The sequence below is a fragment of the Astyanax mexicanus genome, unplaced genomic scaffold (assembly GCF_023375975.1).
Source record: "Astyanax mexicanus isolate ESR-SI-001 unplaced genomic scaffold, AstMex3_surface scaffold_35, whole genome shotgun sequence".
Taxonomy (NCBI): Eukaryota; Metazoa; Chordata; class Actinopteri; order Characiformes; family Acestrorhamphidae; genus Astyanax; species Astyanax mexicanus.
In genome coordinates this window covers 951100-967085 of record NW_026040045.1, presented here as the reverse complement: position 1 = coordinate 967085, position 15986 = coordinate 951100, and the positions used below count along the sequence as shown (strand labels likewise).

Sequence of the window (15986 nt, the reverse complement as noted above, 5' to 3'; positions counted from 1 at the left end):
GATCGGGCTCATCTTTTGAATCTGAGTAGCGGTGAGAAGTACTACCATATGACCAAGTCTCAGCCCTGTAGGCCTTACGGTTTCTTCTGCCCGATCACTTCTATGGCAGAAAAAGAATAAGAATAATAATAATAATAAATATAGCCGCAAGCGGCGATTTACGGGGTTCGAGCGTCACAGGCAAAGAGGCCCCTGGAGGCCAGTTAGGCTTAAAACCTGTTGCTGGTTGACCGTCATCACCAAACTGGATAATCAAGCTGGGTAACCAGCGTGACCATAAAGACCAAAATGGCAATGCTAGATGAGTGGTGTGAGTAAACTAGTTGAAAAGCATTGATAAATTGAGCTGTAGTGTTCATCAGGTTTTATGTGGTGTCTTGCTGCACTCTAGTGGGCATTTGGTGAAACAACTTCAGTTCTTAAATTCAAAAAACACAAGGCATAAAAAGGGCATATAAATAACCCATATATAGTGTATAAGTTTTGACCTGATAAACATTCTGCCTGTCAAAAGCTTGCTGGAATGTGATTGGCTAATAGTGACCACAAAAGTGTCCATATCAAATTTTCATTTGGTGTACCATTAGTGCATGGGCCATAGATGATAATTGGCAAGGATGACCTTGATAGCTTGTATGGTTGTAGAGAAACAGCTATTGAGCATTGGCTCTGCCCCCTGGGGGTGTATGTCTACTTGAACTGACAGGGTATCTGAGAATCATGTAATGATCAAAGGACTGAAGTGGTATTAATGTCAGGTTAAGCATTCCAAAGTTATAAGTGTTAGAAGACATTTTACTCCACCATGGTAAAACTAATTTGCATATGGCGGCCATATTGTTTATAAATGTAAAGATTTTTTTTAATAATTATTGAGGAGTAAGCTCTGCTGAACTGTTTGACACCAAACATGTCATGATTGGTCAAGGAGGCAAAGACAAGATCTCAAAAGTAGGTTTTGCATATTATGCAAATTAAAAAAAAATTAAGTGGGTGGAGCATAAATAAGAATGACCCAGGTGGCTGACTAGCATGACCAAGAAGGATAAATATGTTCAATTAAGCAAGACAAAAAAGATTAAATAAGTTCAGCAGAGCTTTAATTTAGAATAATTCAAATGTAGCTGTTTCACCAAATGACCACCAGAGCGCAGCAAGAGACCACATATAACCTGCTGGAAATCTATCACTCTATAAGTAAGACAGAACATTCCCTATCAGTGTGTTTCTATTTATTAAAAAGAGAAGAAAAGTCCGATTGGGCTCCAAATTGGTATTCATGATCAAGTGGTCTGTATATACATGTATGTAAATTTGTGTGTTGATAGGGTCAAAGGTTCCTGACTTCTGACCATTTAGGTTTGAAAAAAGCGATAATACAGGCTTATGGCCTACAAAATGGCTGTTGCTCTTTGGCCATATTAGAGGCAAAAAATATCTGATTTGGCTCAAAATTTGCAATCAAGATCAGACTATCAGTCTATATATGTGTATAAATTTGTGTGTTGATAGGGTGAAAGGTTCCTGTCTTCTGTCCATTTAGGTTGGAAAATAGCGATAAATAGAATAAATTGAAAATAGTTATTTTTTCACTGTAGAGCCTACTGAAGACTTATTTGGCTCATACTTGGCAAATGTGCTTCAAATGTCATTGTTAATTAGTAGCTTCAACAGTTTTGGCATGTTTAAAACTTTGACAGAGTTTTGGCCAAATAACTCTGAAAAGGCTTTCACGTACATGTTTGATCAAGGTTTATGGGCCTCAAATAGTTAAATTGTCAAGATTTTTTTGATAATTATTTACCTACATGGTCTCAAGATTGCATCAAGACCAAAGTTATTTTGATTGATTAAGGACTTAAAGACAAGTTCGAAAAGAGCAATTTTTACTCTTTTGGCCACTGATGAAAATCTTTGCATTTTTGGTAAATACATGTAATTACAAAGTTGTAAAGGCTACAGCAAAGTATACAACTAAAAAAGAATAACAAGCCTAGGCCACTTGTACCTTTAGATATAACTGATTTTCTGCTATAGCGCCCCCTTGAGGCCAATCAACGCCATATTTTAATGGATGATAGAAGGCCCTGAGATACATGTAGGGTATATGTATCGTCCTGATTGGTCATTGTTTAGCATGTCAAAAGCTTGCTGGAATCTAATTGGCTAATAACGATCGCAAAAATTTGCATATCAAATTTTCCTTCTGTAAAACATTAGGACATAGGCCATAGATGATACATGCCAAAGGAGAGCTTCATAGCTTGTACGGTTCCTGAGAAACAGATTTTTAGCTTTGGCTCCGCCCCCTGGGGGCGTATGTCTACACAGATTGACAGGCTACCTCAGAATCATGTTGGCATCAAAGGTCTAAAGTGGCATTAGTGTAGGTTTAAGCATTCAAAAGTTACAGCTGTTAGAGTAAATTTGGGTGTGCCACGGTAAGATTAATTTGCATATGGCGGCCATATTGTTTACAAATTTCACAATTTTTTTGATAATTATTGAGGTTGGGACTCTGCTGAGTTGTTTGCCACCAAAAATGACAGGATTGGTCAATGACCCTAGGACAAGTTCTCAAAAGTAGGTTTTGCATATTATGCTAAATAGCAAAAAATCTAAGTGGGCGGAGCTTAGTGGTTCTATTGACCTTTTTGATTTGCCATTAACCAAGGAATCATATAATGCAAGAATTTTTGCTCTAGCTATCAGGGCGTGGCAGTTACGAGGCCTAACGCGTTGACCTTCGCCATAGCGCCCCCTTGAGGCCGATTTGGCTCATCTTTTGAATCTGAGTAGCGGTGAGAAGTACTACCATATGACCAAGTCTCAGCCCTGTAGGCCTTACGGTTTCTTCTGCCCGATCACTTCTATGGCAGAAAAAGAATAAGAATAATAATAATAATAATAATCAGAACAATTACAATAGGGTTTCTAGCACTACGTGCTCGAACCCCTAATAATAATAAATATAGCCGCAAGCGGCGATTTACGGGGTTCGAGCGTTACAGACAAAGAGGCCCCTGGAGGCCAGTTAGGCTTAAAACATGTTGCTGGTTGACTGGCATCACCAAACTGGATGACCAGCATGGCAAAGGTGTTTGGCCAGTATGACCAAGCTGGATGACCAGCATTGCTATGATGACAAAGCTGAATGACCAGCAGGACCATAATGACCAATGTGAATGACCAGAATGACCTAGCTGGATGGGCAGCATAACCAAGCTAGGTGACCAGCGTGACCATAAAGACCATAATGACAATGCTAGATGAGTGGTGTGAGTAAACTAGTTGAAATGCATTGATAAATTGAGCTGTAGTGTTCAGCAGGTTTTATGTGGTCTCTTGCTGCACTCTAGTGGGCATTCGGAGAGCCTAGCAGTGAGGCATGACAAGGGCACATATTAATAACCAATAATATCAATAATAGTACATAAGTTTTGACCTGATTGACATTCAGCCTGTCAAAAGCTTGCTGGAATGTGATTGGCTAATAGTGACCACAAAAGTGTCCATATCAAATTTTCATTTGGTGTACCATTAGTGCATGGGCCATAGATGATAATTGGCAAGGACGACCTTGATAGCTTGTATGGTTCTAGAGAAACAGCTATCGAGCATTGGCTCCGCCCCCTGGGGGGGTGTATGTCTACTTAAACTGACAGGGTATCTGAGAATCATGTAATGATCAAAGGACTGAAGTGGTATTAGTGTCAGGTTAAGCATTCAAAAGTTATAAGTGTTAAAGAGATTTTACTGCACCATGGTAGAACTCATTTGCATATGGCGGCCATATTGTTTATAAATGTAAAGATTTTTTAAATAATTATTGAGGAGTAAGCTCTGCTGAACTGTTTGATACCAAATATGTCATGCTTGGTCAAGGAGCCAAGGACAAGATCTCAAAAGTAAGGTTTGCATATTATGCAAATAAAAAAAAAATTAAGTGGGTGGAACATAAACAAGAATGACCCAGGTGGCTGACTAGCATGACTAAGAAGGATAAAGATCTTCAATTAAGCAAGACAAGCAAGATTAAATAAGTTCAGCAGAGCTTTATTTAGAATAATTCACCTGTAGCTGTTTCACCAAATGACCACCAGAGCGCAGCAAGAGACCACATATAACCTGCTGGAAATCTATCACTCTATAAGTAAGACAGAACATTCCCTATCAGTGTGTTTCTATTTATTACAAAGAGAGGAAAAGTCCGATTGGGCTCAAAATTGGTACTCATGATCAAGTGGTCTGTATATATATGTGTGTAAATTTGTGTGTTGATAGGGTCAAAGGTTCCTGACTTCTGTCCATTTAGGCTTGAAAAAAGCGATAATACAGGCTTATGGCCTACAAAATGGCTATTGCTCTTTGGCCATATTAGAGGCAAAAAATATCTGATTTGGCTCAAAATTTGCAATCAAGATCACAATATCAGTCTATATATGTATGTCAATTTCTGTGTCAATAGGGTCAAAGGTTCCTGACATCTGTCAATTTAGATTTGAAAAAAGCGATAATACAGGCTTGAGGCCTACAAAATCGCTGTAGTTTTCCAGCCGTTGTAGAGGCAAAACATGTCCGATTTGGCTGAAAATTTGCAATCAAGATCACAATATCAGTCTATATATGTGTATAAATTTGTGTGTTGATAGGGTGAAAGGTTCCTGTCTTCTGTCCATTTAGGTTGGAAAATAGCGATAAATAGAATAAATTGAAAATAGTTATTTTTTCACTGTAGAGCCTACTGAAGACTTATTTGGCTCATACTTGGCACATGTACTTCAAATGTCATTGTTAATTAGTAGCTTCAACAGTTTTGGCATGTTTTAAACTTTGACAGAGTTTTGGCCAAATAACTCTGAAAAGGCTTTCACGTACATGTTTGATCAAGGTTTATGGGCCTCAAATAGTTAAAATGTCAAGATTTTTTTGATAATTATTTACCTACAGGGTCTCAAGATTGCATCAAGACCAAATTTGTTTTGATTGATTAAGGACTTAAAGACAAGTTCGAAAAGAGCAATTTTTACTCTTTTGGCCACTGATGAAAATCTTTGCATTTTTGGTAAACACATGTAATTACAAAGTTGTAAAGGCTACAGCAAAGTATACAACTAAGAAAGAATAACAAACCTAGGCCACTTGTACCTTTAGATATAACTGATTTTCTGCTATAGCGCCCCCTTGAGGCCAATCAACGCCATATTTTAATGGATGATAGAAGGCCCTGAGATACATGTACGGTATAAGTATCGTCCTGATTGGTCATTGTTTAGCATGTCAAAAGCTTGCTGGAATCTGATTGGCTAATAATGATCGCAAAAATTTGCATATCAAATTTTCCTTCTGTAAAACATTAGAACATAGGCCATAGATGATACATGCCAAAGGAGAGCTTCATAGCTTGTACGGTTCCTGAGAAACAGATTTTTAGCTTTGGCTCCGCCCCCTGGGGGCGTATGTCTACACAGATTGACATGCTACCTCAGAATCATGTTGGCATCATAGTTCTAAAGTGGCATTAGTGTCGGTTTAAGCATTCAAAAGTTACAGCTGTTAGAGTAAATTTGGGTGTGCCACGGTAAGATTAATTTGCATATGGCGGCCATATTGTTTACAAATTTCACAATTTTTTCGATAATTATTGAGGTTGGGACTCTGCTGAGTTGTTTGACACCAAATATGACAGGATTGGTCAATGACCCTAGGACAAGTTCTCAAAAGTAGGTTTTGCATATTATGCTAAATAGCAAAAAATCTAAGTGGGCGGAGCTTAGTGGTTCTATTGACCTTTTTGATTTGCCATTAACCAAGGAATCATATAATGCAAGAATTTTTGCTCTAGCTATCAGGGCGTGGCAGTTACGAGGCCTAACGCGTTGACCTTCGCCATAGCGCCCCCTTGAGGCCGATCGGGCTCATCTTTTGAATCTGAGTAGCGGTGAGAAGTACTACCATATAACCAAGTCTCAGCCCTGTAGGCCTTACGGTTTCTTCTGCCCAATCACTTCTATGGCAGAAAAAGAATAAGAACTATAATAATAATAATAAATATAGCCGCAAGCGGCGATTTACGGGGTTCGAGCGTTACAGGCAAAGAGACCCCTGGAGGCCAGTTAGGCTTAAAACATGTTGCCGGTTGACCGGCATCGCCAAACTGGATGAGGATGACCAGCATGACCGTGAAGACCAAGCTAGATTACCAGCATGACTAATCTGGATGACAAACTTGTTGACCATATTGACCAAGCTGGAAGACCATAATGACCAAACTGGATGACCAGCATGGCAAAGGTGGTTGGCCAGTATGACCAAGCTGGAAGACCACCATTACTATGAGGACAAAGCTGAATGACCAGCAGGACCATAATGACCAATGTGAATGGCCAGCATGACCAAGCTGGATGGCCAGCATAACCAAGCTGGGTGACCAGCGTGACCATAAAGACCATAATGGCAATGCTAGATGAGTGGTGTGAGTAAACTAGTTGAAAAGCATTGATAAATTGAGCTGTAGTGTTCATCAGGTTTTATGTGGTGTCTTACTGCACTCTAGTGCGCATTTGGTGAAACAAATTCAGTTCTTAAATTGAAAAAACACAAGGCATAAAAAGGGCATATAAATAACCTGTATATAGTATATAAGTTTTGACCTGATTAACATTCCGCCTGTTAAAAGCTTGCTGGAATGTGATTGGCTAATAGTGACCACAAAAGTGTCCATATCAAATTTTCATTTGGTGTACCATTAGTGCATGGGCCATAGATGATAATTGGCTAGGATGACCTTGATAGCTTGTATGGTTCTAGAGAAACAGCTATCGAGCATTGGCCCCGCCCCCTGGGGGGGTGTATGTCTACTTAAACTGACAGGGTATCTGAGAATCATGTAATGATCAAAGGACTGAAGTGGTATTAGTGTCAGGTTAAGCATTCAAAAGTTATAAGTGTTAAAGACATTTTACTGCACCATGGTAGAACTCATTTGCATATGGCGTCCATATTGTTTATAAATGTAAAGATTTTTTTAATAATTATTGAGGAGTAAGCTCTGCTGAACTGTTTGACACCAAACATGTCATGATTGGTCAAGGATCCAAGGACAAGATCTCAAAAGTAAGTTTTGCATATTATGCAAATTTAAAAAAAAATTAAGTGGGTGGAGCATAAACAAGAATGACCCAGGTGGCTGAGTAGCATGACCAAGAAGGATAAATATGTTCAATTAAGCAAGACAAGCAAGATTAAATAAGTTCAGCAGAGCTTTAATTTAGAATAATTCACCTGTAGCTGTTTCACCAAATGACCACCAGAGCGCAGCAAGAGACCACATATAACCTGCTGGAAATCTATCACTCTATATGTAAGACAGAACATTCCCTATCAGTGTGTTTCTATTTATTACAAAGAGAGGAAAAGTCCGATTGGGCTCCAAATTGGTTCTCATGATCAAGTGGTCTGTATATATATGTGTGTAAATTTGTGTGTTGATAGGGTCAAAGGTTCCTGACTTCTGTCCATTTAGGCTTGAAAAAAGCGATAATACAGGCTTATGGCCTACAAAATGGCTGTTGCTCTTTGGCCATATTAGAGGCAAAAAATATCTGATTTGGCTCAAAATTTGCAATCAAGATCACAATATCAGTCTATATATGTATGTCAATTTCTGTGTCAATAGGGTCAAAGGTTCATGACTTCTGTCCATTTAGGTTTGAAAAAAGCGATAATACAGGCTTGAGGCCTACAAAGTCGCTGTAGTTTTCCAGCCGTTGTAGAGGCAAAACATGTCCGATTTGGCTGAAAATCAAGATCAGATTATCAGTCTATATATGTGTATAAATTTGTGTGTTGATAGGGTGAAAGGTTCCTGTCTTCTGTCCATTTAGGTTGGAAAATAGCGATAAATAGAATAAATTGAAAATAGTTATTTTTTCACTGTAGAGCCTACTGAAGACTTATTTGGCTCATACTTGGCACATGTACTTCAAATGTCATTGTTAATTAGTAGCTTCAACAGTTTTGGCATGTTTTAAACTTTGACAGAGTTTTGGCCAAATAACTCTGAAAAGGCTTTCACGTACATGTTTGATCAAGGTTTATGGGCCTCAAATAGTTAAAATGTCAAGATTTTTTTGATAATTATTTACCTACAGGGTCTCAAGAGTGCATCAAGACCAAAATTGTTTTGATTGATTAAGGACTTAAAGACAAGTTCGAAAAGAGCAATTTTTACTCTTTTGGCCACTGAAGAAAATCTTTGCATTTTTGGTAAACACATGCAATTAGGAAGTTGTAAAGGCTACAGCAAAGTATACAACTAAAAAAGAATTACAAGCCTAGGCCACTTGTACCTTTAGATATAACTGATTTTCTGCTATAGCGCCCCCTTGAGGCCAATGAACGCCATATTTTAATACATGATAGAAGGCCCTCATATACATGTAGGGTATAAGTATCGTCCTGATTGGTCATTGTTTAGCCTGTCAAAAGCTTGCTGGAATCTGATTGGCTAATAACGATTGCAAAAATTTGCATATCAAATTTTCCTTCTGTAAAACATTAGGACATAGGCCATAGATGATACATGCCAAAGGAGAGCTTCATAGCTTGTACGGTTCCTGAGCAACAGATTTTTAGCTTTGGCTCCGCCCCCTGGGGGCGTATGTCTACACAGATTGACGGGCTACCTCAGAATCATGTTGGCATCAAAGTTGTAAAGTGGCATTAGTGTAGGTTTAAGCATTCAAAAGTTACAGCTGTTAGAGTAAATTTGGGTGTGCCACGGTAAGATTAATTTGCATATGGCGGCCATATTGTTTAAAAATTTCACAATTTTTTCGATAATTATTGAGGTTGGGCCTCTGCTGAGTTGTTTGAAACCAAATATGACAGGACTGGTCAATGACCCTAGGACAAGTTCTCAAAAGTAGGTTTTGCATATTATGCTAAATAGCAAAAAATCTAAGTGGGCGGAGCTTAGTGGTTCTATTGACCTTTTTGATTTGCCATTAACCAAGGAATCATATAATGCAAGAATTTTTGCTCTAGCTATCAGGGCGTAGGAGTTACGAGGCCAAACGCGTTGACCTTCGCCATAGCGCCCCCTTGAGGCCGATCGGGCTCATCTTTTGAATCTGAGTAGCGGTGAGAAGTACTACCATATGACCAAGTCTCAGCCCTGTAGGCCTTACGGTTTCTTCTGCCCAATCACTTCTATGGCAGAAAAAGAATAAGAACTATAATAATAATCAGAACAATTACAATAGGGTTTCTAGCACTACGTGCTCGAACCCCTAATAATAATCAGAACAATTACAATAGGGTTTCTAGCACTACGTGCTCGAACCCCTAACAATTACAATAGGGTTTCTAGCACTACGTGCTCGAACCCCTAATAATAATCAGAACAATTACAATAGGGTTTCTAGCACTACGTGCTCGAACCCCTAATAATCAGAACAATTACAATAGGGTTTCTAGCACTACGTGCTCGAACCCCTAATAATAATAATAATAAGAAGAAGAAGAAAAATCTTAGCAAAAACAATAGGGTTCTACGCACCTTCGGTGCTTGAACCCTAAATATTCTTAATTTGATGTTGAAAATAATGTTTTAAATTGTAAAATAAATATTTTTTATTGAGACAGGCATAAACATATATTTGTTATTCACTAAAATTACATATTATACAGACAAAATATATTCTACACATTTCATTTTAAATCTTATGCCAGATCTTTTGGGACAGGAACTTTATATATTTAAATATTGTGCCCCTTCACCATTGCCATATCACATGGAAGCTAAAGCACTGACCTGCTGGGTGTGTAAAGAGTCATGTGTGTGTTCACACGACAATTCTATCCAGCAATTCTGTTGGTCACCTTCATTACCCCCCACTGCACTGTCCACTGCAAGTGTTAATATTAGCCTTCTGTGGTTCTATTCCCATCATACACAACACTGTACTACACTCCAACTCCCATAATTCACCTGCACACACTATCAGATCTCACTACAACTCCCATAATTCACCTGCACCCACTATCAGATCTCACTACAACTCCCATAATTCACCTGCACCCACTATCAGACCTCACTCCAACTCCCATAATTCACCTGCACCCTCTATCAGATCTCACTCCAACTCCCATAATTCACCTGCACCCACTATAAGACCTCACTACAACTCCCATAATTCACCTGCACCCTGTAACGTAGAGGAGGAGGCAGGATGCAAATGCAAGTCTTTTTTATTATCCATATTTAAACTAACAAAGAAAAGAACACTAGGGAGTATAAAAAAAAGGTAACTAAAACAAAACACTATGAAACAGAGGATAAACTAAAATACTGAACCAAACAAGCAAACTAAGCAAACAAAGAAACAAACTAAATAAAGCAAACCTGAAACACTGAGGACAAACAACACAGCAGGTCTGTGGCTAAACAAAACAGATGAACACAATCTGGACAGAGTAACATGACAAGTTGAGACAAAAGATGCGACAAACTACAACGGAGCACATGGGGTATTTATACACAGGCACACACTAGGGACACCTGTGGAGGTAATGAGTGGGGGGAGTTACAAATGAGACAGGAGGGGTTACAGATGACAAGGCGGGGCTAAGGCGGAGACATGACCAAAACACAGTAGCACATGGCTGGGAAACATGACAGGTAAACAAAACACAAGAACAGAGGACAGGAGCAGGAAGGAACCAAAAAAGGAAAGACACTGGACAGACACAGGCTAAGGTGTAACACACCCACTTTCAGACCTCACTACAACTCCCATAATTCACCTGCACCCACTATCAGACCTCACTACAACTCCCATAATTCACCTGCACCCACTATCAGACCTCACTACAACTCCCATAATTCACCTGCACCCACTTTCAGACCTCACTACAACTCCCATAATTCACCTGCACCCATTTTCAGACCTCACTACAACTCCCATAATTCACCTGCACCCACTATCAGCCCTCACTACAACTCCCATATCTCACCTGCACCCACTATAAGACCTCACTACAACTCCCATAATTCACCTGCACCCACTATCAGCCCTCACTACAACTCCCATAATTCACCTGCACCCACTATCAGCCCTCACTACAACTCCCATAATTCACCTGCACCCACTATCAGCCCTCACTACAACTCCCATAATTCACCTGCACCCACTATCAGCCCTCACTACAACTCACATAATTCACCATAATTCTGTTAGCTGCTGTTTATCATTATCTGCATTATAACTCTTTTCCTCCTCTGAGCATAAGATATGGCCTGATAAAGTTACTGCACTGTGGAAGAGCTGCTGCTGGTGGGCTCTGTCAGAATAGGACAGATTATATGAGACTAATATTTGTGTGTGTGTGTGTGTGTGTGTGTGCGTGTGTGTGCGTGTGTGTGTGTGTGTGTGTGTGTTTTCAGACATTGATGAGTGTGCTGAAGGTTTGATTCAGTGCCATAACAGCTCACGCTGTGTGAACCTGCCCGGCTGGTACCACTGCCAGTGTCGCAGCGGTTTCCACGACAACGGATCTTACCTGCTCGATGGGAGCTCGTGTGTGGGTGAGTGATAATTACCATCATATCTCTCTCTCTTTTCCTCTCTTTCTCTTGTTCCCTTTCTTTCTTTTCTCTTTCCAATTTGTCTTTTCTGCCCCACCCCTTCTGTCTCTCTCTCTCTCTCTGTCTCTCTCTCTCTCTCTCTCTGTCTCTCTCTCTCTGTCTCTCTCTCTCTCTCTCTCTCTCTCTCTCTCTGTCTCTCTCTCTCTGTCTCTCTCTCTCTCTCTCTCTCTCTCTCTCTGTCTCTCTCTCTCCCCCCCTCTCCCTTACTCCAGCTGCTTGGACCTTTTTGTTCCCAGTCGATCAAACACTGCCACTCAGATCCATGCGTGTGTTTGAGTGGGGTTAGTGTGTGTGTGTGTGTATGAGAGAGTCTCTCCTGAGGTGTTAAAACCTAATTGTGTTTGCATGAAGCTCAGTTCAGCTTTTAGCATCTTTAATTAGTAGCAGCGATGAGCTCTCCATCTGCTAGAGTTACCAGAGAGGAGAGAGGAGAGAGGAGAGAGGAGAGAGAGACGTGTCTATGGCTGTTTGTTATACTGTATTTTTGGGAAATGATCCAATGTTGTTATATTGCTCCTTTGGGAATTGTCTTATATCTGTACCTTTTGCTCAAAAATGGTGGAGCTGTTTGGATCAAATGAAGCAAAGACAGGATTGGCCACAAATGCACTGAAGAAGCTCTCAGTCTAGATTGCTGGCAAATCATTTAAAACAATTGTCCACAGATCTGCAGTGCAGAGCATCGCTCTGAAATGTGAGAGGAGGGCAGAGTTATTTTAGTGTGAGGAGTTGGAGTCTCAAATGGACACAAGTTAAGAGTAACAACAAGAAATTCTACCTCAGAATGATGGACTACAATGCGGATTTTGTTAAAATATGTCATTAATACCAGAGAATAAACAGCCTGATTTAAATGTATTTTAGTTCTAAAACATATTAATGTAAATAAATATGAAAGTATTGGCTCTGTCACGTCTGGTGCTGAAAGCGCTCCAGTTTCTTCCACACTCAGCTCTAACGAAGGTTTTCAATCTACCAACTACACTACCCAGAGCGCACCACCCGCTGACATCACACACACACCCGATCACATGACGCATCACATGCTTCCTCCGGAAAGTCCTGAGTATTAATCACTGGCACTATAAAAGAGCTTCCCACGCGAACACCTGTGCCGAGTATTGTTGGTTTATCCTCATTACAAAGCGTTACTGTTCTCTATCTCTGTTTTCTTGTGTATGACCTTGTTCTTTGTTTTTTCGACGCTGATTTTTGCCTGCTCTTTTTGGATTTACCGTGTTTTGACCTGGACTGTTTATAGTTTTTGCCTTTTTGTTGACCTCTGCTACTGGCCTTCCCGTGTATGATTCTCTGGACTGTTCACGTTTATGGTAGGGTTTTGTCTACGTGGCTACTGTTTCCCGGTTATTTACTGTTTCTGTTTTTGACTACCGTATTTTTCGGACTATAAGGCGCACTTAAAAACTTTTAATTTTCACAAAAATTGACAGTGCGTCTTATAATACGGTGCGCCTTTTGTATGGATTTTACTCGTCAGGTTGTAAGGAGCAGTAAACACACACTCCGTGCAGCGTTATAGAGAGTTTCAGTGCTATACAGAGTCCAGAGCCGTGCCGCTCCGAGGCTGGAGCAGCAATAAATAGCATTAGCTAGATGCTAACCGCTTAGCTAGCTAGCTTTTTCACTGTTCAGAGATCAGTATTTTCTAAATTTAGCACTTTTAATACTGCTGGAGCAGTATTATTAGAGTTAGATGCTAATCGCTAAGCGTTCACCGTTCAGAGGTGAGTTATCGGCCTGTAAGTCTGTGCTGCTTTGCCTGGCTAGCATTAGCTAGATGCTAAGCGCTAACTCTCTCAGAGGTGAGTTTTATCAGCCTGTAATCTGCTTGTTTACCGTGTTAAAACAAGCTACGGGGGACGAATCGCTAGCTAATATCTCACTGTCTTACCAGAACACGCAGGATTACTCAGTGTAACGCTGTCGTTTAAGTTTGGGTTAACTTTACTAGTTTAGGTGACTAGCTAGCGTGCTAGCGGATAGCTATGCTAACGCTGGTGCAGCAAGCCTTAGTGGACATCTGGAAATCTAAGCTTACTGTAAATAAACTGAAGCACGTTACTCACCCAAATAAACAGTTTTCAGGAGAGGAATCTGTGTAGATTAATATCCAGCACTCGTTTGACTTTGAAAGAGCTAGATTTGTATACTGAGACGCTCCACCGGCAAGCGACCACCCCCGGTGGGGGAAGGGAAACATGGCGCCACCCCTGTTCACTTTAATATAGGCACCCTTTCTAGTGTCACTTAACGCGCCTTATAATGCGATGCGCCCTATGTATGGAAAAATAGCAGAAAATAGGCGTTCTTTGATAGTGCGTCTTATAATACGGTGCGCCTTATAGTCCGAAAAATACGGTACTCCTGTATCACTCATTCCTTTAATAAATACTCAAATCTGTATCTGCAAGTGTCTGAGTCCTGTCCCCACTATGACAGGCTCACATTTTTTCCCTGTTATTTGTTGTTGATCTCCAATCCATAACTCCAAAAGCATTATCCAATTAGAAGACAGGAATGGATTGATATGAATAAATAAAATTGGCAAGACAAAACATTACTTTTTACACATATATTTATATGTATATATATTTTTTATTTAGGGTTATAATAATATGTTATATAATAATATAGTTATAATAATATATTTTTTTACTTTTTTATTTTTTAACAGAATGATGTGTATGAAAAAGTGTTAAGTGTGCTGTTGTTTTCTGCGTGCTGTATGTGAACAGTCAGTAAAAACACACAGCGCCACCTTGTGTACTGAACAGCTGATCTGTCAAATCCAATCATCAGTAAAATTAGTTTTGATTTGAAGAATAATAACAGTGAGTCATACAGTGTCAGAAAAAAACGTATAGGTTAATTTTAGTAATTAAGAGAGGAGAGATCTAATGGAGTAAGCACACACACACACACACACACACACACACACACATCTGCTGTGTCAGGGCTTTAACCTGGCGTCTCTCACCTTCAGATAAAGCTGTGTGTCAGCGTTTTGAGGGAAGTGTGGAGTATATGGATTGTTGCTTGTGTGTATTTAGACAGTGTGTGTGTGTGTGTGTGTGTGTGACACACAATATGGTGACTTTACAGAAAAAAATGGAGAGGAGTAAAAGGAGAGGAAGAGAGATTTAGGTATAGATAGAGAGGAAGAGAGAGGAAAAGAAGGATAAAGGGTCCAAATAAAGAAAAGTAGAGTGATAAGCAGAGATTACAGTTAGATCAAAAAGGGTAGAGTGAAAGTATATTTTTTATTTATATTTTTATTTTTAAAGTATATATATATATATATATATATATATATATTTTTTTTTTTTTTTTTTGAATGACAACAACCAACAGCAGCAGCAAAAGATGTGAGCTCCTAAAGCTTTAGACTTTATTGTTGATTTTTTGGTTATGTACAGCAGATTTAAAACAATTTTGGATCCATCAAATTCATAAAAGAAGAAGAAAAACATCCAGGAAGTTTCAACTATCAGCTTACACCCACATCTCAGAACCTTCAGTCCACTCTAAACAACAGGAGACCGGATAACAGGCAGAGGAGAGGAGGGGGCAAATCTGAGAGCTCAAATCACAGGAAAATACCCAACTACACTGTCCTGGGGGGGGGTACGCTTGTTTTATTCCCCATTAAGACTTTTTTTAAAGACTGTTAGCTATCAGTCAGCCATATAGTATCTTCTGTTAGAAGTACAAATCTTCCAACTGCTATTGGAACCTTTGTCTGTTCAAAAATGAACACAATACTGAGACAGCCTACTGAGCCCAGCCTCAGCTCCCCCGCCATCAGCTACCCTGAAGAGGCAAAGAGTGAGATTAAAAAGAAGAAATATAAAACAGAGATACTGAGAAAACACCCTGAGACACTGCAAACAGATTACACACTAATCAATGGAAGAGAAATGAAATCTGACCTGTATTCTACACAGATTACCCAGATATCTGGCACTCTACTCTACTCTAGCTGACAGGAAGAATTTTAAAATGTGTGGCAATAAAACCATGAGGCAGCTCTACCTCGACACCAAGCCAAAATTTACCATCAATTTTTATTAAACGGGAACAATTATGATTCAAGGATGTGAATCAAAACTTGAACAGTTTGAAAAGGACTTCCTAAGACTGAAGACACTTGTTGAAAAAATCAAACCAAATCCATCCCCTAAATCACCTTCCAGCACAGTGAAGTTAGCCTCACAACCACACACAGCTTCCAGTCCACCTCTACCAGCCTTCTCCAGCACAGCCACCACCACTGCCAGCCCTGTGGCACCCAAATCACCCGCCACAGTGCAGCGCA

The 15986-nt window shown here is 39.7% G+C and overlaps 1 protein-coding gene across 1 annotated transcript in view; it reads left to right on the top strand.

The window, feature by feature from the left end:
* LOC111196878 (protein kinase C-binding protein NELL1-like) overlaps window positions 1-15986 on the top strand; it is a 617736-nt gene that overhangs the window by 568408 nt on the left and 33342 nt on the right. The window contains exon 16 of the mRNA XM_049473230.1: window positions 11450-11590. Coding sequence (XP_049329187.1) covers window positions 11450-11590 — 141 coding nt within the window. The remainder of the gene's footprint in view (window positions 1-11449; window positions 11591-15986) is intronic.